The sequence below is a fragment of the Ischnura elegans genome, chromosome 9, assembly GCF_921293095.1.
Source record: "Ischnura elegans chromosome 9, ioIscEleg1.1, whole genome shotgun sequence".
Classification (NCBI taxonomy): Eukaryota; Metazoa; Arthropoda; class Insecta; order Odonata; family Coenagrionidae; genus Ischnura; species Ischnura elegans.
Genome location: NC_060254.1, coordinates 40,239,290 through 40,262,469, shown reverse-complemented (window position 1 = coordinate 40,262,469; position 23,180 = coordinate 40,239,290). Strand labels below are relative to the sequence as shown.

General features: G+C 40.4%; 1 protein-coding gene across 1 annotated transcript; it reads left to right on the top strand.

Annotated features, from left to right (window-relative positions):
- The first annotated feature begins 254 nt into the window (after positions 1–254).
- LOC124165423 (putative uncharacterized protein DDB_G0268364) lies at positions 255–5,133 on the top strand. Its single transcript, XM_046542831.1, has one exon. It carries the CDS (start codon positions 1,124–1,126, stop codon positions 3,074–3,076), a length of 1,953 nt encoding a protein of 650 aa, XP_046398787.1. The 5' UTR covers positions 255–1,123; the 3' UTR covers positions 3,077–5,133.
- The last annotated feature ends 18,047 nt before the right edge of the window (positions 5,134–23,180 follow it).

Below are 23,180 nucleotides of genomic sequence, written 5' to 3'. Positions count from 1 at the left end.
CGAAAATGGGCGTGGCTTGAACGGACGAATGCCATTGGTGTAGGAGGTCGCGGGAGGGGAAGGGCATTCCCGCCAAAGCCGTCATCCGCGCACCCACGCGCAGGCGCGGTAAGATTCATTTTCTCGCGGGGGGGCGGGGGTATTGCGCGGCTCCCCCGGCGGGTGCGGCAGCCAGGTGGTGGGGATGCTCCTCGGCGCTGCGCCGTCTCGATGGGCCGCACCTCTCCCTTCCCGCGCCCCTGCGGTGGGGGTGCGGTAGGGGCGGGAGCTGGGAGCGCGTGGGAGGAGCGGGGTGATTATTAGGGCCGCACTCCCTCTACAGGTCAGTCTTCTGAACCAAAGCAGTCGCACTGGACGTGTTGTTTGGAGAGCGTTCGAGCGACACAGCAGCAGCGCACATTATCCACCCATCCCCCGTGAATCGTTTTAACCCCCCCACGACCCCCTCGTTCGAGAGATCATCATTGTTGTGCGAATCAGTGTGATTTCTTCCGCGAGTATCAGTGCCACAGCGTACTAACCCCGTGTCTACAAAACCTGTCTCATTAGTTCACCGTAAGGACGAATTGCAGTAATATCACTCCAGTTTACGCCGGAGCGTGGATCCAACTCCTCATGGTGATGGGGGTTTTGTAATCCGACCATTAGGGCGCTAAAAACTACCACTACCGCAACCCAACTCAGTTATCATCGAAAGTTGACCAGCTGAAAAAATTACGATATTCCTCGAGTTCGAATAACAGGTGCATGGCGATATTGTCAGCATAAATCAACCTTTTGGTAGCCGAAAACTACATCTACTTCTAACTCAAACGAGTGTCATCGACGCCAAGTGTCCAAAGCTGGTTAAAATCACCCCGGTGAAATATTACGACGGTGAACGATCGTGTTGCGATTTCGTGGCAAAAGTGTTTTCAAACGAAGAGCAAAAGGTTGAAGCCGCTGAACTATGGACAGTTACGACGAATAGGCGAAGAGCGGCAAATCTGACGACCGCGGACTACCTCTCCGAGTGGTGCCGGGTGACAGTTTCAACCCGGGGCCCCATTCCGTGTCCCGCGCTTTGGTGTCCTCGCAAAAGACCCCCCTGGCGGAGGGGCCGCGAACCGTCAGGGTGGTGAGCATGGAGGCCGCTGAAGACCACCATCTCGCCGACGAATACGTCCAGGAGTTCGTCCTGGACCACCTGGAGGACGCTGTCAAGAGGGAAGGAAGAGATGACGATGGATCTTGCGCCTCCCCAGCCGGACCCCTGCAACACCAGCAGGTGACCCCCCTGATGATAACCCGCGTGCACCCTCGTTTGATCCCTCCCCCCCCGATCACGTCCGTGGCTCACCCCAGCCCGGCGGTTCCAGCCACCCCCTCCGGACACTTGACCCTGATCGGCGGCCACGGTGGTTTGGAGGTTAGAGCTCCCATATACGCCCAGCACCAGCACCTACGGAACCAGATCCCTCAGGGACACCTACCGGGGTCCCCCGCTGCCGTGACCTCAACCACACCCTCTTCAGCCTCTCCGCCGTCATCAACGTCTTCCACCGCCCAGCTCCTACCGATGTCGCCGGGCAGGGCACCCTCGACGCCGGCGCCGACGCCTTCAACTCCCGGGGACGAGGCCCTCCACTCCCATGGTGGAGTTCACGGCCCTGCGACCCCCGGATCTCCCCCCGAAACCCCACCGTCCGTCCCCCCCGTGAGGCACCAGGGGTCCCTGCCCCCCTTCTCGTCCACGCACCCCTCTCACCATCACCATAGTCTCCACCACCCTTTGAACCATCACGTAATTCACCACTCCGACAGCCCCCCCACACCCCAACTCCACCATCTCCAGCAGCAGAACTGCCCACCGCCGCCCCCGCCGCCTCCGCCCCCGCTGTCCGCCGCACCCAACATCGGGCAGAAGCCGGGGGAGGAGGTCATCTGGTTGCCCAACGCGATGAGGTACAACGGTGGGGTCCAGGAACCGTTGGATCTCAGGAACGAGCCGATGGAGGTGGTGACTTGGGGGAGGGGGGTCACCTCGCCGCCTCCGCACCACATGCAGCACGGACAGCACCTGGTGCTCTTGGGGGACGAGGGGACGGGCACCCCTCCGCCGCAGTCGCACCAGTTCATGCAGATCCAGCAGCACCAGCAATCGCACCACCACCACCATTTACTCCAGCTCCAACACCAGCAGCAGCCGCTGCACAGCCAAACTCTACCCCCACCCCCGCACCATCACCATCATCACCACCACCACCACCCGCAGGGGAACCAGCACCACGCTGGGAACGGTGCCCTGGTCGTCTCCTCCACAACGTCCTCATCTTCCTCCTCTTCGGCCTCCTCCACCGGATCGGCCGCTTCCTACCTCCACGACGAGCACAACAATTCGGGCGCGGGTGGCGGGAACTCCCCTGGTTGCGGTGGTGCGCAGTCCCTGCTCAACGACGACCTCCTCATGTCGCTGTCGGTGAGGGAACTCAACAAACGACTCCACGGCTGCCCCAGAGACGAGGTCGTGCGTCTCAAGCAGAAGCGGAGGACGCTCAAGAACAGGGGCTACGCTCAAAACTGCCGGAGCAAGCGCCTGGCGCAAAGGCACGAGCTGGAAACGCAGAACAGGGCCCTGAACGCGGAGCTCAACAGGGTCAAGATCGAGCTGGACCGTGCGATACAGGAGAGGGACATATTCCGGCAGAGGTACGAGCTGATCATGAGGCGGGGTAACGGGCAGCTTCCACCACCACCTCCACCGCCATCGGAAGGGGTGGCGCTGCGCAGGGGCGGCTCCTTAGGTGCAGGGCCGGACGTTGCCGACCTCCTGGTTAGGAGGGTGGGCAACCCACAGCAGCAACAAAACCAGCAGCAACAACAGCAAAACCAGCAACAACAACAGCAACAAAACCAGCAGCAACAACAACAAGCGCAGCAACAGCACCATCCAGGTCCGATGACCAACGGCAGGATGGGTCTCAGGGGCGGCGGAAGAACGCACGAGGCAAACGGAGGGTCGGATGGCATGAACAGCAGTCATTCCGGATCGCCTTCCGACCCTCCGAGCTCGCCAGAGGACAAGTACTACCTGTGACCAGGCGGCGGGGCGTCGAGGATAATGGCTCCCAACCAGACAGGGGGCATCCACTTCGCCCCGCACGCGAGGATTAACGTCTAAAAGGTCATCCGCAGCGGACATCCCCAGGATGAAACTTCCAGCTAGCGGTGGCGGAAGAAGGCGACCCGCGCGTGTATCAACTTATCCACTTGCGGGCAGCTCCGGAGGCGCGCGTAATATCGGACAGCGGAGACAATTCCCCAAGGATCGCGGCGCCGTCGTCTCCCGGAACTAGTAAGTGTGTTGGCCGGTTTGATCACTTCCCGTGTGACGCTTAGATCGTGATCTTTGCCGGTTTTTCTCCTCTTAATCGAATCGATCTGGTGCCAGTGTTTTATTTTTGATCGAAGCACGTGACTCGTAAAATATTGTTTTTTAAACAAAAATAATATCCAAAGTGCTCTGTTTTTTTCACGTTTTTGTGCAAAAAAAATGAAAACAAAAAACCGAGACTATCGCACGCATTGTGAAGTGTTTTTCTTTTCCTTGTGTTCAGTCAAGCCCTCGAGCAAAAGACAATGTTGTGTGAGAGCGCATAATTGATGATGTACGGGAGGTTACCAATTATTTCGCCGATCTCATTTTTTTGTGTGCGTCGTAAATAACTGAATGACTCTCGCTAGCTAAATGAACGGTCATCCATAGTTTATTTGGGGATTGACCTTTAGTGGAAGGGAACTATATTCAGTGTTTAAGTTGTTGATATTTTTCTTCTATAAGAGGAGATTGACATTATTATTACCTATACGACGCTTACTGAAAGACATGTTTGAACGAATGAAAATGGACATTAATAATTTTATTTTCTCTTCCAAACGGGTCTGAGCTTATATACGTGAAATACATAAACATATATAAAGATACGAGAATCTCATTTTAATTATCGAAAACGATGTGTTATGAAAAGTATTAATTTTTTTCTCGATACCTCGATTTGAGGGAGTTTTTAAAGAGTAAGATGATTGTTTTCGTTTGGTTGAAAAATGAAATATAGTAAACGATGTATATGACATGATGTAGAGAGATAAGTTTATAAACGAAATAACTTTTAAATAAGAATCGGTGAGATTTTTGACAAGACTATATTTTCACGAAGTTAACTAGTTAGCGATACGTTTTGTTGAGCGAAAATTATACGGATTATTTGAATGGTTACGTCATTTTTATATTGTTTGAAAAAATGTGGACATGGTTACCAGTTCATAACCCGCACACAATCTTAAAAAAAGCAACCTCGGATTTATGTTGAGTTGTTTTGACTAGAGGAACCCCTCCCTTTTCATTCGTAATCATCCTTTCCCTAGAATGACCAGGCTTTCTTTTCAACCCTGTACCCATTTTAAACTTCCACTCATCCCCTAAGTCTTTCGGTTATTTTCTTCCATGATTTCCCTTCGTGGAAAGGGGAGGGGATAAGGTAAAGTCAGCTCCCCCGTTCGGGTTGCATAGGGGGGTTGAAATGGATGTAAGTTTCCGAAAATAATTTCGGGGGTCAATAGTATTCGGGAGGTTTTTATTTTTTGGGTGTTTCAATGAAATAGGAATAAGGGTATGGGGCTGAAAGCCTTTTTTCACTAACTTAGTGTTGTTGTTCTTTTAATTTGGATTTCTTGATGTTTTTTATACACGTAAAAAGACTACTCCAGTGATTTTTCTGTCGGTAGATGATTCCAATGTCTCAATATTTCTATTACCAGATGTTGCTTCAAATATCTATTTGATAAAATGAGATGAGTACGATTGTACGTTTTTTTTTTTTTAAGTTTTACGGCAGGAATCAGTGAGCTGCATTGTGAACACATTTCAAAGTTACTATTTTCCCATGTTTTGTTTGTTTTTCTCTGCCTTGTTTCTTTGTTTTTCTCCTGAAAAAGAATTTTATCTGAGGAGAATACTATTCAAATGTAATATCATAACGATTATTACGACTCAAAAATTTTTCGCTATGATTGTACCTGAAGGAATTATTATAATTATTGTGATTATGATGGAAAAACATCAATGAGTATTAAACCTAATTATTATAAAAATAATCTTTTGTTTTTATTTTACCCACTACTAACCCACTCATTGCGGTAACCTAGTCTATAATTATCTCATGCTGACTACGAGAAATTACTTTTGAGAGTTATTTTTAAGCCATGTACGGAAATGTTTATGCACTTACTTGCAAAATTTAACGAAATATTTAGATAATTTTAATTTGAAGTAAGAGATTGTCCATTTTGAAATTAATAACTAATCCTGAAATACGAAGCCATCGTTTTAAAATTTAACTTTGAAATGCAATCTTGTTTTTGACGTCAGATAGCCAATTTGACCGAATGAATTGTTTTAAAATGATGTTTACATAATCATGTAAATAGGAAGGTTGCAACGGTACAAAGTAATCTCCAAAGTATGTTAATTTATTCTCTATACATTCAAAAATATATTTCGTGATCAAAGTTCTATTTGAATGCATGAGAGTAGTAGAGCATAGAACATCCTATACGGAAGAGTAGCAACTGTTAATTTAAAAGGGTGTTTCAGGAGTGATCGACAATACTTCGGTGCGTGCTAGTGGAGACAATTTTAAGCATTTCATGTTCATAAGCAACATTAGCGTAAGCAACTACTAAGACCAAGGGCGTACCCAGTATCCAAACTAAAGGGCCGTGGTCGTTCAAGACGTAACACACGAAAGTTATGAAACCAAAATTTCAAGAAAATTATAGCCGCAATTTATTGGTTTTTAAAAGTATTTGCTCGGAAAAATGTTTTTATTTCAATTCGATGTTTAATACTACTCCCACTTTTCCAGGATTGAAAGAAAATTTGTTCAGAAATTTCGTTTTGAGCTAAACTTACCATTGCTTATAGGGTGGGGGGGTTTGGCAGAAGGGGGCAGCTGACCCCTTCTGCTCTCCGCTGGACACGCCTATGGCTAAGGCTATGAGTTTCGGCAACGCAAATATTTTTTTGGATTCACTTCGCAGTTACCATGAAAACTGTTTTTTCTTTGGTATCCAGCCTTTTCGACATTTCATTTAATGCTCTAAATATATAATGACATTTAATAATTAAGTTTGGAAGAAAATGTGCGATCATAATGGTCTGAAATACTTAATCTCAAAATGGGTGAAATCGTGCAATCGTATTGTTGATCAAATCTCTCGTTTATGTTTGCTGAAAAAAGCTTAAAATTATCTCCCCTACCACCTTCTGAAGTGCTAAAAATTCCTCTTGAAACATCCTGTATACTGAGGAAAATAACTCATTTAGTATATGACAACTCATAATATTACTGCAATACCGAGTACCAGTAAGAAACCTAATTTTAAAGTTGACTTTAATCAATGGATTTGATTTTCAAAGAAGTTTTCAGAAATTTCTTATGTGCCATGAATTTATCTAGCCACTTAATGCATAAGGTCCACGGGCATTAATGATATTTGAATCCATAAACTAATCAGTTTCTATAACGTTTAAAAGGCACGGTATTTGAAGAACTGAGTGTAAAGTGAGTGTGAGTCAAATCGATTTTCGGATTGCTGACCGATGATCATTTTTTTCTAAAATTCAAATACCTGATAATCTTTTAAAAGAATTGGAGTTCTTACAGGTTGTGCGTAAATAGGGATCAAGAATCGTCAGTATCTACTAGTGTGATCACTTTTTTCTTCATTTTATTGCAGCCGAATGAAAAAAATAATTTTCCATTATTGTTAAATTTTTTATGATTTAAAATTTTATGGTTCGAAATCGTGGTTTAGCTCTCCTATATCCGTATCTAATTAGATAAAATCAACGTTCAACGTAATAATCGATGTTGTATTATTTCAACGAAACCAACTACTTATTGGTTAAAAGAATTTCTATTCTATTGTTATTTATGTTATTTCACAAGAGATTCGCGACTTTAGAACCACTTTAAAGAAACTTCTATGAAAGGAAATACATAATGCGAATAGCTTAATGGTCCATAAGGGTTCGAATAATGGACGAGAATATGTATTATGATAATTATTTATATTATATAGGATAATTATTTGAAAACTAGCCATTTCTAATGTTGCATGTTTGACTCTACAATATCATTTTAGCCTGCTTTTGATTTCAACATAAAGAGACGGTCACCACCATGATGCTGATGGTTTTTGATCATATTTCAATTAGGTGTGCATATAATTATCGAGCAGGGTACCCAGGCTCCCCCAGGAAGGAGGAAATTTATAACATTTAATCTATCTACAGTACTCCCTGCCAATTAGAGATATAGGAGAATTTCCATTACTCTCTTAATGCTATTGATTTTCCTGAGTTTTTTTAAATATCATATTTATTTATGACATAAAATGCCGTTGAATGTACTTAAGTATTTTAAAGTATTTAACTTAGCTTTACATTGATCTTGGCCCTCCACTGGGATATAATTTATAGGTACCACTGTCAATTTCAGTTTACTCAGAAGTGTTCTACAAGTAAAGAAAGACCGACTTTGAGGAGAATTTAGAATAGTGCTTTGCCAAACCAAGATTCAAAAAGTTAATTGGTGACGATGAGTATTATTCGAGTAAAATCTCTGGTAAAAAAATAAATAAAACCTTCCTCGTTGCTCTTATACGGACAAGAAGCGCCCTCTTCGCATAGGATTTCTATTTTCGCGTGCCTAATTAAAAACAATGAAACGGAAGCCATCGAGTCAGAATTTAAAAATAGCATTGAATACATGTAGATATTGGGCTATTTCCAAATTTGGAACAAACCCGGAAATATTTTTTTTCAAAGATTACTCACAAATAATACAAAGACAGTGATGCTGCTGCAGAACCTATTTTGAAACAGAATGAAACCATGAAAAATGATATTTAACAATGCCTCTCTTTAGTTGTACGTGCATGCTCCCAAAAATAAATCATACTCTGAAATATTCCGCAAACTACTTTTTAAGTAGCGCCCCACAAGGCAAAACGCGTCGGTTTCATTAAGATGGGAGCTCTTTTACATTGAAACTGTGTTCGCGAATGAGTTTTTGAATGAGGGATGACTACAATACGGTTCATTCGCGAGTAATGTCGAAGTTTTAATAGTAATATTGCTCTTTACTAAATTTGCCCTATGATTGTAATAAACGCGTCGGTACTCAATTAGCATAACTAGCAGAATATTAGAAGATGTATTTATTTCACGATGATTTTAAACTAATACTTAGCAGTTTACTAGTATAATCAGGGTTTTGACTAACTTCGACGTCATTTTATGGCGATCATCAATCCCATTTGAAGAAAAATGACGCTGTAGTGCTTCTAAACTAGTATCGTGCAAGATACTTGCATATTTTATTTTTGGAACTAAAGGATTCGATTTAATTTCATGAAGACGATTCCCCCAAGCCACGCCTAAAACTGTGAGTGAATTCCACAAATTTACGACTGAAGTTGTTATGTTGCCCAGTGGCGCAGTGAGGGGGGGTTTTGGGCCCCAGAGCTCAGAGAAATGCTTAAGTTTAACCCGTTATACTTAATTGGATTGATATTACTAATAGAATAGTGGAAGGATTAATAAAATATCCCTCAGAAAGCCGTAAAACTCACCATTTTGAACCATTTATCTTAAAATTCCGCAATTTATTAATCTCGCACCTACCGCTTATCCTGGTGGGTAATCCACACCCCCAAACACCCCGGTAATAGTTGCATCCAAAGTGCATGCACACAATGCGAAGTAGGCCTCACCTAATTGGCATACAATTTTATTTCTGTCGTAGGAACGACTTGAAAGGAAACATAATAAATGAGACACTGTTGTATGCTCCACAGAAGTTTACTTGACCGATCCAGGTTTCGACATTACACTATGCCATTCTCAAAGGTTTGCCTTTCACGTTTGAAAATAACATAGTATAATGTTTGTCTTTTGCCTTGGAAAATGACAGTGTTATGCGTAGCAAGGTTTCCGGGTTGACCTCCGCGTCGATTCATCTTCAAGACGACAGTTTCGCCGGCGTTGCAGCTAGCGTCTTCAGGTACGAAGTATCGGATGCAGGTTTTTGCCCGTCTTATATAGGCCTTGGTTTGGGCTAGGTGCATTCTGATTGGTCCGTGGGTAAGAGTCTCTTCCATGTGTTTGAGAGCGAATAGCTGTCCTCCCTGTTGAAAGTGGATGTTTTCGCGATTTCTGATGGGTTTCCATGCGATTCTGATTTCGAGCGGATGATTTCGCAGTTTCGGTTATCCGCCATCGCCGAGCACGTATGGGAAGGACCAACACACAATGTGGACTTCGAAAGCGCAAAAATCATCGCTAGAGAAAAACATTACTTTCCACGATTCATACGAGAGGCAATAGAAATCCCGAAAACATCCACTTTCAACAGGGAGGACAGCTATTCGCTCTCAAACATATGGAAGAGACTCTTACCCACGGACCAATCAGAATGCACCTAGCCCAAACCAAGGCCTATATAAGACGGCCAAAAAACCTGCATCCGATACTTCGTACCTGAAGACGCTAGCTGCAACGCCGGCGAAACTGTCGTCTTGAAGATGAATCGACGCGGAGTTCAACCCGGAAACCTTGCTACGCATGCTGCACCACCCCGCGAAAGTCTCCATCAACATGACAGTGTTATGTCTAAACCTGGGTCGGTTAAGTAAACTTCTGTGGATCATATAACAGTGTAACTTTTATTATGTTTCCTGCCACCATGGTCCACCACGTATCGCCATCCAGCCTTAAGTTGAGGAGGAACGATTTGTAACAGCAGCAAAAATTTGTAATTTTGCGGAGTTATTTGTTACCGAAGAAAATTCATTGGCTACCCCAACAATGCGCTGAGCGGTTTGAGTACATTTTTTCATTCTAAATTTCTGTTTACATATATATCACTTGCTTCGGCTTCACTTGGAGGAACCACATATCTAATGTACTAAATAAATCACTTGGTAATGTCCCACAAAAACTGTTATTGTTCCGACCCAGGGTTTCGACTAGTATATAGTCATTATCAAGATGATAAATATAATAATCTTGATCAACTTAATGCTTGATGGCGATACTTAGTGGAACACGGTGACAGGAAACATAATAACAGATACACTGTTGTCTATTCTACTGAAGTTTAATTGACCGACCCAAGTTTCGACATTACAATATGTCGTTTTCAAAGTGAATATTTACAAATTTGCGAGCTTATTTATACCAGGGAGGGGGGTTAAGACAGGGAGGAGGTGGTGATGGCGGGAGGGGGAAGAATAGCTCGCAAGTTTGTGTATATTCATATTATCTATTATCTTTTTATTAATATTAATTTAGTAATATTAATATTATCTTATATTATGTTTCTATAATAATCTTGATAATGACTTGTCGAAGCTTTGTGTCGGAACTATAAATTTTTGCGGAACATTAATAAGTGATTTATTTTGCACATTAGCCTGTTTACATGGAACATTAGCTATAACAAGTTAATGTCTGAATGTATGAACGCCAAAGGACACCGTGTAACCATACAATTTGTGCGTATGCATGAACAGAAAATACAGCCTGTTCTTATTTTAGCCATGCATTCGTACATGTCCCGTTCCGATCCACCAAAATCGTTCATGCAATCGGACATTGACTTGTACGTGCTAATGTATTGTGCAAACAGGCGGGAGTATCTGTGAACCCTCGTGAGGGGACAGTGGAAATAAATATTCACATACCTAACCTGCGCTGACTGGTATTATCTGCCATATAATCAATAGATTGTATCACTCCTGCTCAACCGGTATTTTTTGCAGAGTAGGTATTGTTAATTTAAAAATTAAAATCATCTTGAAATTTTTAGGGCATCCTAGGTGCTCACCAAAAATTTTCTGTGTCATAAATTCCCAAGTTCGTACACTTATTGATACTGCGCAGGCCAACATTTGGCTGTTACCCGCATATCTCCAAAATTTCAAGTACAGCCATTACTCATGCATCAAGCGCAGGACACCCGTAGAAATTAGACTGAGATATCAATGAAATTCATAATCACAAGACCGTTGAAATTAAAATGTATTATCATCATTTCAGTGATTTAATATTTAAATACTTAAAGTATTTCTTATGAAGTATCTACCGAGTAATTCTTATGCAAGACGGGCACTTGTTCATCTTTTGTATAACGCGCATCAAATATCTCCGAATTAATGTAAAAAATGGAAAACATGAGCGTTATGATCGAAACGGTATTTTGTTTTTACACCACAATGTTTAAAAAATGAAAATTTTATCTCAGGACTTTTTCGCAGATAAAACATTTTTCTTGACGTTCGTGTAGGTGTACGCAACGATTAAATATAGATACAATAAAAATTTAGCAATAATTCCTAAAGTTGCAAATGAGTAATACGTCACTAAAAAGCAATGTGCGACCGGCTAATCGTGTTCTTATTTCAAATATTGAACGAAGGCACGTAGTGAGGTCTCGGGGTAGGTAAAGCAGCGAGGGACGGCAAGTGAAAAGAAACGAAAAAGTTTTGTTTCGACCCGGATGGAAAACGAAAATACGAGTCCTCGGTTTTGTTTCGTTTCCGCACGGAATTAAAATCACCAAGGAGTTTAGTTTCGAACCGGGACGAAAATTTCCTCCTAGGAACGAAACTAAATTAATGGAAACTCCGTTATTATTTTTTTCCTTTTCTTGACCTTGTTTAATATACGATATAATATTTCCTGGAGTTTAGGTCAATTTTAAAACAAGTTTCAGCCAACGCTTCGATTTATTTTTAAATCATCATCAGGGCGATGTAAGAAAAAAGTATAAACAGTATAAAATACAAAGATTAAAACGATATACAAAAAAAATATATATATGTCAAAATTTTTTGTGTATTCCATCTGTTCAAAACCCGATTGTACCTTTTTTATGTATAAATATTGTATATCGTTTTAATCTTTGTATTTTATATTGTTCATACTTTTTTCTTACATCGCCCTAATGATGATTTAAAAATAAATCGAAACGTTGGCTGAAACTTGTTTTAAAATTGACCTAAACTCCGTTGCTCATAGTTAAGTTTCGATCCCAGAAGTTGTGAGGAGGGGGAAGAGAGGGAATAGTTTCTACCCATTACGTTTGACATGCATGTAGAGAGGTTAAAAATCGAATGGCCAGTTTTGCGTTCACCGTTCTCCTGTTAGTGGTAAAAATATGAGTGTCCCATGCATCTAATGGCGGCAGATCGAGCCTCTACTTCATTCAATCATACTTCGTACTCTATGAATTAAGACAGGGCCGTTTTTGAGACCCCCCTCGATATGAGGAGAATAAAGATAAATTTAAGCATCATAGTCTGAACCAAGAACCCCCACTCAGGGGCGCCGACTTATAAAAAATATTGGGGGGGCCCATATTGGGGGTCTTACCCCGGGAAGAGGTTAAATTCAAAGTGTGTCTCAGCACCGTAACACTATCATAATTCACACCACTTGTTTTCAGTTAACCTGCTTACTACCTTAAAATTATTTGTTTTAACACATTATTGAATGCATTTTAAAAGGTATCTATCGTCAAACATGGGAAAATACCAATATATTTTTGTGATTTTCCCAAATCATAATATAACTTAATTATTTTCTTGAATTATTGAGGGGGCTCAGCCCCCCCTAACGAATCTTTGAGGGGGCTCGGGCCCCCTCAGGCCCCATGGAGTCGGCGCCACTGCCCCCACTTCGAAATCCGCTCATGTCCAGACTGGGATGACGAAACGCTGCACCCACGAAAGTTAGCGAAGCTTTAAAGAAGAAAAAAGAATCGTTTAGTGAGCGGAGGGTGACTAATACGAAGAACCTGCAGTTGGAGAGGTGGGTTAAGACTTGAAGACTGTACGCACGAGTCGAAGCCTTTACGGCCGGCCGACATGAAACGAACGCCTTCCTTCGGTCGGGAGTCGAATTGGCCAATCTTTTAATGGGACGAGTGTTGCGCCACTTCGGAAGCGAAGAAAAAAGAGAGGCGCCTGGGTGGAATGCGGGAAATGTAAACAACACAACAACGGTGGGCACCCGAACTGGAAGCCGTTACCGCGGCCCCTAGCTGCTGGTCATTTGGTAGTGTTGCCAAAACATTCCGAAATACTTAATACTTCAGGAGGCATCAGTCCATTCCGTTGTAGCTTGATTATTGTAGACACTTTGGGCGCATTTGAATACGTTTTCAAAAAAATATCCGCAGCGCGATGATGAGGTGAGTGTGATCCATTTTTGCTGCATATTAACAATACAATACTTACAATAGCAGAAAGATATAGCCAGTAGAATAGCACAGTAGAGGAGGGCTTTCTACAAAATGAAGAATTTTCTTACAGCTGTTACTAGAAACATAGAATTAAGGAGACGATTCATCAGATGCTACATATGGAGCATGTTTCTCTATGGAAGCGAGGCTTGGACGTTGAGAGCAGCAGAGAGGAAGCATTCTAAATATGATGCCACCGAAGAATGATGAAGTTAAAATGGATCGACCGATTAAGTAATAAGAAAGTACGAAGAATAGTGGGAGAAAAGATAATTCTTCTAAAACCTTAAGGAGGAGACGGGATAGCTTAGTTAGCCACATTATGAGGCATGATGACCTGATGAAAACACCCGTAGACGGACAAGTGGAAGGGAAGAAGGGCAAATGACGGTCTTTACGTCTCGAATGAGTTACATATGACATGTTATAAAGGATGTAAGAGAAATGGCAGACGTCGCTATAAAAACGTTCGCGGATAGGAGAGAGGGTTGGAGAGCTGCTCCAAACCAATCTAAGGATTGTTGACTAATTACTATATTGATGATGATGACTTTCAATCGCGAAGAATAGCATCGAAAAGTGACGAATGTTATGGATCACATAATTAAAAAATGTGGGACAACACAATAAAACAATACACCTACCAAAAATAATACAGTCAGATAGCTTTTACTCAATAATGCAAATATCAAATAAGAAAATATAATTTTTCACCGTATACTTCGCTTCACAAGGACTTCTTTTCGGTAGGTGCTATTGGATGGAGTGAGTGGATTCTGTTGTATCTGGCGTGATTTCGTGGAATATACTTATCATCATAGAATAATAAAATTTTAGAATTTTTAAACGGAGACGTGATGTTAGACGGGAGAATGCTTTTTAAGCGGGTAGCGGGAGAAAGAGAATTGAATTTATAGATAAGATGAAGGGGAAAAAGGTCTAATTAGAAGTTGAAGAGGAAGTAGTAGTTCAGCTGACTCCCGATTACCCGACTGCGGGTCATCCGTGTTTCGGATTATCCGTGCATAAGTTCACACAGTGACAATGTAGTTTCCGACGTCGCGCAGAGGTTTTGCAACATCGTGAAAAATCGCGAAGCAAATCTGTTTTCTATCTGTTATCGAAAATGTTTTCAGCATTTGTGACTTCAAAGCCACGAATGCGTGGTTTTCGGAAACCATTTATTATATGGAGCAGTAGAAATACGAGCCGCAGCTGAAGAGATTTGGGAAAAGGAAAATATATAAAAAACCAACGGAACTTGCGCGTAAATAAATATATATATTATTTGATTTACGTAAATTGTGAAAATTGCAGGAAATTAAAGTGAAAGTTTGGATTATTCGTGTTTTCCGATTATTCGTGCCATCTTTTAACATCATTAGCCCGGAAAATCGAGAGTTTGCTGTGATTCAATTCGAGGAAGAGGGGTAGGCGCAAAGATAAGAGATTTCTAAAATACTGCATCTAAAACAACCTTAACCGTTGGGTTACCTTTTAATAATAAGTTATACAATGCTTGAAAATGACAAACTTAGGCCATGCGTGGTGAAAAATAATACTAGGATTGCAAAGTTATATTTTACGATGCTTTAGCATAAGTTGTCACATTTTAATATAATAAATGCATATGCATTTGTAAAAAATAACGCATTTGCACATAGAAATAAATGTACACAGTAGTGCATCCAGGTTCGTGAAAAGCCGTATCGATAGTCTTGTTAGTGTCACTGACCTCTGAGATAAATTCGAATGGGAACCACTGTCAGACCGTAGAATGAAAACTAGAATAAACCTATTGCGTAAATTCAAGAGAAATTTATTTTCTAAAGAAGTTGAACACATCCCACGATTGCCAACATAGTACGGTAGGTTAATAAATAAAATTAGAGAGTTGTAATGTAGAACAGATAGGTTCAGAATGTCTAATGTAGTTTTTTCTGTGATTAATGAGACATAATGACGGCAACGAACAAATAGTTTAGTTGACTGATAGTGTAGCTTACTAACTTATGTATTCCATAAATCATGTATCTGCATTTTCCTGGTATTTCTAACTTTATTTTTTCATTTTCTGGCTTCAGAGGCAGATTACCATCATGACTAGGATATAGATTAATCCTATAGCTTATGTGTCATATGTAGCGTACATGAAGCGGATTGCATGTAAGTGGGAGTATTTTTAATCTTTTTGTGCATGTTGTGATGGTTCATCCCCTGCAAAAAACCTCTGTAGGTGGCTTGCAAGGTAATGTGTAGATGTAGATGTGAACTCTTAAAGCGATAATTTAATGCAACCGATCTTAGAAAAAAAGGAGAATTAGAGCGCCTAATGCATATTACCTTCTATGTGAAATTACTTAATTTCACCTTCGTTTTTTCCATCAAATACACCCCATGCCTCAGTTTTTCTGATCCAAAAAAGCTTTTCCAACTTTTATCCGGATCATTTCTATAAGTATTTGTCCATTGGTCCTCTTCTGGAGACATTTCTATAAATTCTTTACTCCATTATGTTTCGGCTCTGTTTCATTTCGTGGAAATCAATTTACCAACATAATTTCAGATTGACGTCAGCTAAGCAGAGTAAAGAGGCATTACGCGGAGACAAATAGGAGATATTGACTTTATCAAGATATCAGTTATTTCTAAACGTATTCCTTAAGTAATCGAGGACTCTCATGATTGCTACAACTGATTTCTTTCAAGTTTAAAATATCTGTTACTTAATAGTGTGCAGGAAGACGTGATTTCACGCATGAGGTTGATGCAATAGTAGGGAAAATTTCGTATCACGATGGCCGCTGCATTCAATGGCCTTACGGACAGAGTTCTGCGCCTGAATTGTGTAAGATTTAGCGTTACACATGGGGCACTCTTGTCGTAACATGCCCGTTTTTTGTCCATTTAATTTGGTGAAGGTATCGAGGGTAATATGTTCAAATCTATAGTGCTAAAATTATAACACCTATTAGTTAAATAAAATCACTTACAACTAATAACTTCAGGCGTTACTTTGTGTAACCTCTCCATATTGGAAGTAAGGAAATAAAACTTTGTAAGGTTCACTGTTATTTAATTATGGGCACGACCCGGGTTTCGTAACTTGGTTACATCGTCAGGTGACTGATCTTGCATGCATCATGCATTTATACACAAAGTACACAAGTGACTGTGAGGACATCTATCGGAAAGGAAAAGGACTGGTTGAAACTGGTGTTTAACCATCACCCCCGCTCTTTCAACCAGTCCTTTTCCTTTCCAATAGATGTCCTCACAGTCACTTGTGTACTTTGTGTATAAATGTATGATGCATGCAAGATCAGTCACCTGACGATGTAACCAAGTTACGAAACCCGGGTCGTGCCCATAAATAAATAACAGTGAACCTTACAAAGTTTTATTTCCTTACTTCCAAAATCACTTACTGCTAAATTACTTCTTTACGAATTTAACAATCCTAGGATTGTTTACCACACCATTAAATTAATAGTGACCGTTCGTTTGTCACCTTAAAATTCATTTTCCCTATCCCTGATTCATGTTCCATTATTTAGTTACACTGACTCTTTCCATGATACACTAACAATAGAATGAAGTTAACTATTTTCCGGGTAGGCAATGTGGAACAGGATATTAAATGATACACAAAGATATCGTACTGTCCATTTAATTTTAACTTCACAAACTACTATACGTGATTCGATTGGCTCGCAATCGAAAGTACCTAATGATGATTGCAAGGCAATGAAAAAAAGTGCAGTAGAGTTTTGTGAAATTAAAATTAAGTGGAGAATACGATATCTCTGTCTTTAACGTATTGATCGAAATATATGATTTAGGTTTGAATAAAATGAGTACATTTTTCTTTTTAAAACACTAATGCTGAAACTTATAAATGCTTCATAAAAATTGAATTTGTCTCCTCGAATGATATAAATTTTCCAATACAAGTTTGGTTAATAAATAATTAGGTGACACCTTCTTATGTTTATCGTTCATAAAGATTTATATATTTACAAACATCGAAAATAAAGTGCGACCTGCGTGGCTACCTTGACATGGTATTCTAAAGGCTCTTGTATCCTACAAATGCAATCAATATTTTGTTTCTGAGTTCCCCTGTCAACCCAGGCGACCACGATCAACATTAAATGACGTCACGGCAAAGCTGCAAATGAAATGTCCTTGGCCGAAAGTTGTACCTGTATTTCAGTAACATTCTAAAGGCTTGGGCGGTGACCTCGTTGTAGCAGAAAACTAGTTCTGTTGGGTTTGGGAGGAATAAAACAAACTTATCATCTACATCTACATACTACCCCGCAAGCCGCCTAAAAGGCGTGTGGCAAGGGATGTTAGGACACCAGTCGTTTACATATAAAAAGAATATGCCCAAACAAAATTACGACAAGCATTTATTAAAGTCCTCTATGGTTCGGGGGTAAAAATGAATTCTCATATCGTACCGTTCGTCAAAATGTCTCTCTTAACTTATCGCTTTTGTCAGACCTGGAAATATAATAGGGCTCTTACATGATGTTCTCTGTGTCGCTCTTAAAGATCGTTCTCGATTGTTAACGCAATCTAGGCCTAGCACTCAGTCTGCGAGTATCTAGCGGATCCCAGCCTAATTCACTTAACATTTGGGTAATGAAGATGCATATCACGGCAAGTATTTCTCTTATTTAATCCTTACTGTAGGATGTGAATATGGTGCGGTTCTAAAGGCTTGTTTATAAGGTACATTAAACCGTACGAGTAAATGTGTAAATGCATGAAAGCGTGAGTGGACGCAAAAACGCATCGTGTAGCCACCCAACTTGTGCGAATGCATGTACAATTGTACAGCAAATAGAATTTGTTACAATTTGGTTCATGCACTCGCACATGTTCCGTTCCTGTCCACCAAAATCGCTCATTCATTCACGCATTAACTCGCGCATGTTATTGAATCGTGTAAACAGGCTGCTCTCCTTGTCACCCGATCCCGATCCTTCTTCGACTGGCCTTTTTTGCCCTGAATTTTCGATGCTGCTTCCTTGAGTATCAATACCACAAGATTCACACACCCTTCAGCATTCATGGATGTGCCCACGAAATTAGCATTGGAGAATTTAAATTTTTTATTCTAAGCATTGGGGACGTGAGATTTCAAGAGTGTAAGAGACCAGTGTATACCTTTCCAGTGTAAGTGAAGGGCAAATTGAATTAAAGGCTGCTAGTGAGCTCGATCATTGCACCCTAAAGTTAAGAAGAATAAAACCTAAATTATGTAGATGAATTATCTCTCTGAGGGCCATCCATTTAATTTAGTTTGTAAATAACTTACCTAATAACTTACCTACCCTTAGGAGAAGTCGGCACAATCGGCCTAATCAAGAAACATGATGCTATTACGAAGACAATCGTCGAAAAAGCACAAAAGGATGGGAAGAAAGGCAAAAGGCAATCTCCGAATAAGTTACAAATGACAGATTATGAAAGACGTAAAGGCGAGGAAATACGTGAACAGAAAAAAGGTTAGCATAAAGACAGGGGCGGATCCAGGATTTTTTTGGTGGGCACAAGGGTCTGACAAGCAAACAGTCTTGTCTCACTTAAGAATAAAAACAAGGTACAGCAATTACTGTTCAAAATATTCTCTTTATTTTGACATGAAAGTCATCATTATGAAATTAAATTATTGATACTCCGTAATACACTAAACAAAACAAACGTAACGATAACAGTAAAAAAATGTCTATTTTTAAGGGGATAAGGATTTAGGGGGGGCACGTGCCCCCGTATCTAGGACTAGGTCTATCTAGGACATACCTAATCTAGGACTTTTAATGTGCTCTCAGTTCCGGAATGGGCCGGGGCTTAGGAAGATAATTTCACGACGGTCATTCGAGGCTCGAATCACCGATGGCGGCGCTGGAAGCGCTGACGTAATTTTCCAATGTGGGCGACACATCGAGGATAGTGTAGTGATGACAGCATTGATGTAATAGAATGAATTATCGAGCCACTACGAAAAATGAAGTATAAAATGTCAAGGAGGATTTTTCTTGGTTCCGAGGAGGTAGTTATCTGGGGGTGACGATAAATTGCAGTAAATATTCAGAAAGTAATAAATTACACGAAAAATCCACAGAGAAAAATCAAACGCTTTGGCCGGAAATCCGCAGAGTTCGAATTCCGGTCTAGGTGAGTGATTATTTCTCTGTGGAGGTTTTCCTTAATCTGTGCATTGCGGGTAACTCCGTAAAGTTATCACCGTGGCTAGTCCCGGCATACTTAAATTAATAAATAATAGCTGCAATACCCGTTACTACCTCACGGCGATTACTCAAAGGGTTTCCAGTGACCATGCATGCGTGACTTCGATAAAAAACACAATTATTCACGGGAATGAAAAGAAAAAGTGGTTACCTTAAACAACTAAAACCTACAGACCGCAATCCCAGTAAGTAAACGATGAATTGTAGCAACGAATAGGAACTACAAGGCATTATACATAAAAATTAATTCATAAAATATATTACGTAGTCATTATAATAACTTTATACCAGCAAAATAACGACATGAATCAGAAAATACCATCAATGCCAATGATTTTTCAAAGTGGTAGCCATTGCCTTAAAAAAAAAATTAAGGTACGAAATGTAATTTCATGGAGTGAGCAGTATATATGAACTACTTAGAAATAATACTGGTCAAGAAAAATTTTATTTCTGTCCTAGCCATAGTTTTTGGGTGATCCTAAAAGTATTTTTTTGTGCTGATTCCGAACCTGGTCTCAGATTTTTTCTATCACATTTAGTTTTCTTAAAACAACCGGATTGAATGGGTAATAAAGGGGATAACAGCAAACAAATCGTGATTTTAAAAAATGTGAAAAAATGTGTATCCTTACTTAAGATTTTCTAGCATATTTAGCATGTGACAAATCCCTTTTCAGTGTCCAAAAGTAATCTGATATCATGTTGCTGAACTTTCCTTGGTACCATTTTTTCATTTGTTATCCTGTTATCTCTATTGTTAACTGGTCACCTTATGCACTAAATGGGCTTGAGCGTGTCCAAAATAATTCTTCAAATTATTTATTACAAATTAGGAATATCACAGTCTGATTACAATGCTTCATATCTTCTACCCCTTTTGGATCTGAAACCCTTATCTGACAGGCGTTCTTCCATTGATGCCCTATTCCTCTACACATGAGGTAATAACTTAGTTCCCCAGGAGCTCTACTTTCAAAATCGGCCAATAGATGTCGTCTCACTTGTCTGGTTTCTCGAATAGAGATGGGTTTTTGTCGGGAACAGACGCCGACCCTCCCGACAGTGTTGCTGAAAACACGCGGTGTAATACGAAGGGCGAGAAGGAGTTGCTTCTTGGAATTCGGTCGGCGGTTCCACGGCCTGGATATCATTCGCACGGGAGCCAGGTGTCACAATAGCCGTGACGTTGGTCGACCTACGAAATCGAATTTCCATACGCACGTCCCACTCCATCGATGCGTATTATTTTCTGCAGAAAATAAACGGGAAGAGAAGAGTGAGTAATGTTAGGTTATCCTTTTAAGTACGTCTCTCTTGAATCTAGTGTTAACAATTGAATAAAGAAAAACAAAAGAAAAACACAAATCACGTGAATGCGAAACAACATCACTAATGTAACAACACACACGAATGAATCCATCTATTTAACACTTTCCCGTGTCGGTTACATGAGACAAGGTAAAAAAAACAAAGTTAACAATCAATGCCACAGTTCACTTAAGCCCTAGGATTTGGCCCCAATATTTTTTCAATTTAGAGTTCAAAACTGTCTTAAATATGTTAGCACAATTCCACTTAGAACTTACTTACATCATAGCTATGAAATAATTTTTAATTAGTTCCCTAGCATGATGATAGTTGAACAAAACTTATTTTAGTTATATGCATAAAAAAATTAAAAAAATTGCGTGAAAGCGAAACAACATCGCTAATGTGGCTGAAGAAGAGCCAATTTACTCAGCAAATTAGACAGGAAAGGATGCGATACAAAAAAGGCGGGTACTAGTGAGTGATAGTCAGGGTTAGCCCTCAAGAGTAAACTGATAACCCCAGACCATTGGCAGAAAAATATTTAAACAATTCCTGTTCTTACTAGTATTACATTCCATCTACAGGACGAAATTTTGAAGTACTGTTATTAAATAAATTAAAATGACTGATAATTAAGGAAACCATAAAAATGTTACCTTAAATCGAAATAATTGTCGCGAAATAACGTACTAAAATTGCGGTAGTCAAGTTAATTTTACTTCTTAATTTTTTTACCGATGACCGGTCATTCTTTCAGTTCTTAATTTTTTTAACCGATGATCTTTCAGAATTCAAATAAGTAGTAACTGTTAGTGACATTTCTATGAAGCCAATGTTTACGTATTTTTAGCTTCAATTGACATCTGATTACCTCCTATTGAGAGATGTAACATCGTCTGTTTCAAACGATTCATTTGTCTCGAAAATCAGGGAGAGAGATTTAAAAAAATAGGAATGAATCTATTGGGTGGCGAACTCACTAGAAGGAATCTTGGATTCATGGTTGCCCAATATATATTCCTATTTTTTCCCGAAATGGATTAAGGGCTTGAAACAAATATCATCGAAACAACCAGGTGTTAACTTAAAAATATAAGGATTTGGTTACCTGAATTCGATGTAGCCTAATTTTGCTTTTTAAGCTGGATGGATAACATGTAATATGGAAAATGACTGTGTGTAGACACTACTGTTTTTTATATAATGTATGCAAAAAGTATTTGTTTTTGGAAGGTACAGCAGGAATCAACCTCGATGAGGGTGATCACTACCTTGGGGAAAATCTATCCTCTGACAATCACGATTTCACTTTTCGGAACCTATCCTTGGTCATGGTGCGCTTAAATTTTTCTGTGCATTTTAAGTTGAGGATGGAGTTGTGCGGCTATTACGGGCAATTTTCAATTTTAGCGTGGAAATTAAGAAATTATACATTCAAGATTAACCTTTTTCCCGATTTAGAACATCTATTAGCACTATTTTGGTTCCAACTATAGATATCACGCAATAGCTGGAAATATTGACCCTTCATCGTAGAATAAAAAAAGGACTGTAACGTTTGATATTTAATTACTGATGTTGGTGTTGTTAGGTGGTTGTTGATGTTGTTGGATGGAGAGGAGGTATTGTTGAGGGAAGAGGAGTAAGGTAAAGTTGCTCGAAGTAGTGAGGCAGAAAGAAACTGTATTTTCAAGAAAATAATGAGATTATGAGACAAAAAAACGTCTGTCGTTACAATATGCATTACTTCATTCTTGGATAAAAGCTAAATTATTTTAAATGCTAATAAATATTTTAAGATTTTCACTGATGTTTGGGCGCCATTCAAAATATGGGTTAGTACATTTTAAATCTAAAATTTTCCTTTGTATGTCTTAATAATGTCCTCTTATTTATAAAATGACGCGGTTCCAAAGATTTTTCATAGAAAAATATACTAAAAATTGCTGCCATTTTGAGCGGTACGATATCCGTCGAGGTTGTATGCCCCGTTAAATGGGATATGCCCATCACCGCAGAAGTATGACCACACTACTGATTTTTTTCGCTGCCGAACTGACTGAAGGTCGACAATTCAATATTCAGGGAAACTTCGATTGTTTGTGAGATATGGCCGGCGAGGTAGGGATCACGGCTGGTGGGACCACTCTCTCCCCCATACCCTTACGTACACCCCATCAATACCCTTGCACCCTACCCATCCTCGTAACATCGGCGGCCCCTTTCCCTTTCCAAGCGGGGCCCGTAAAAGGGG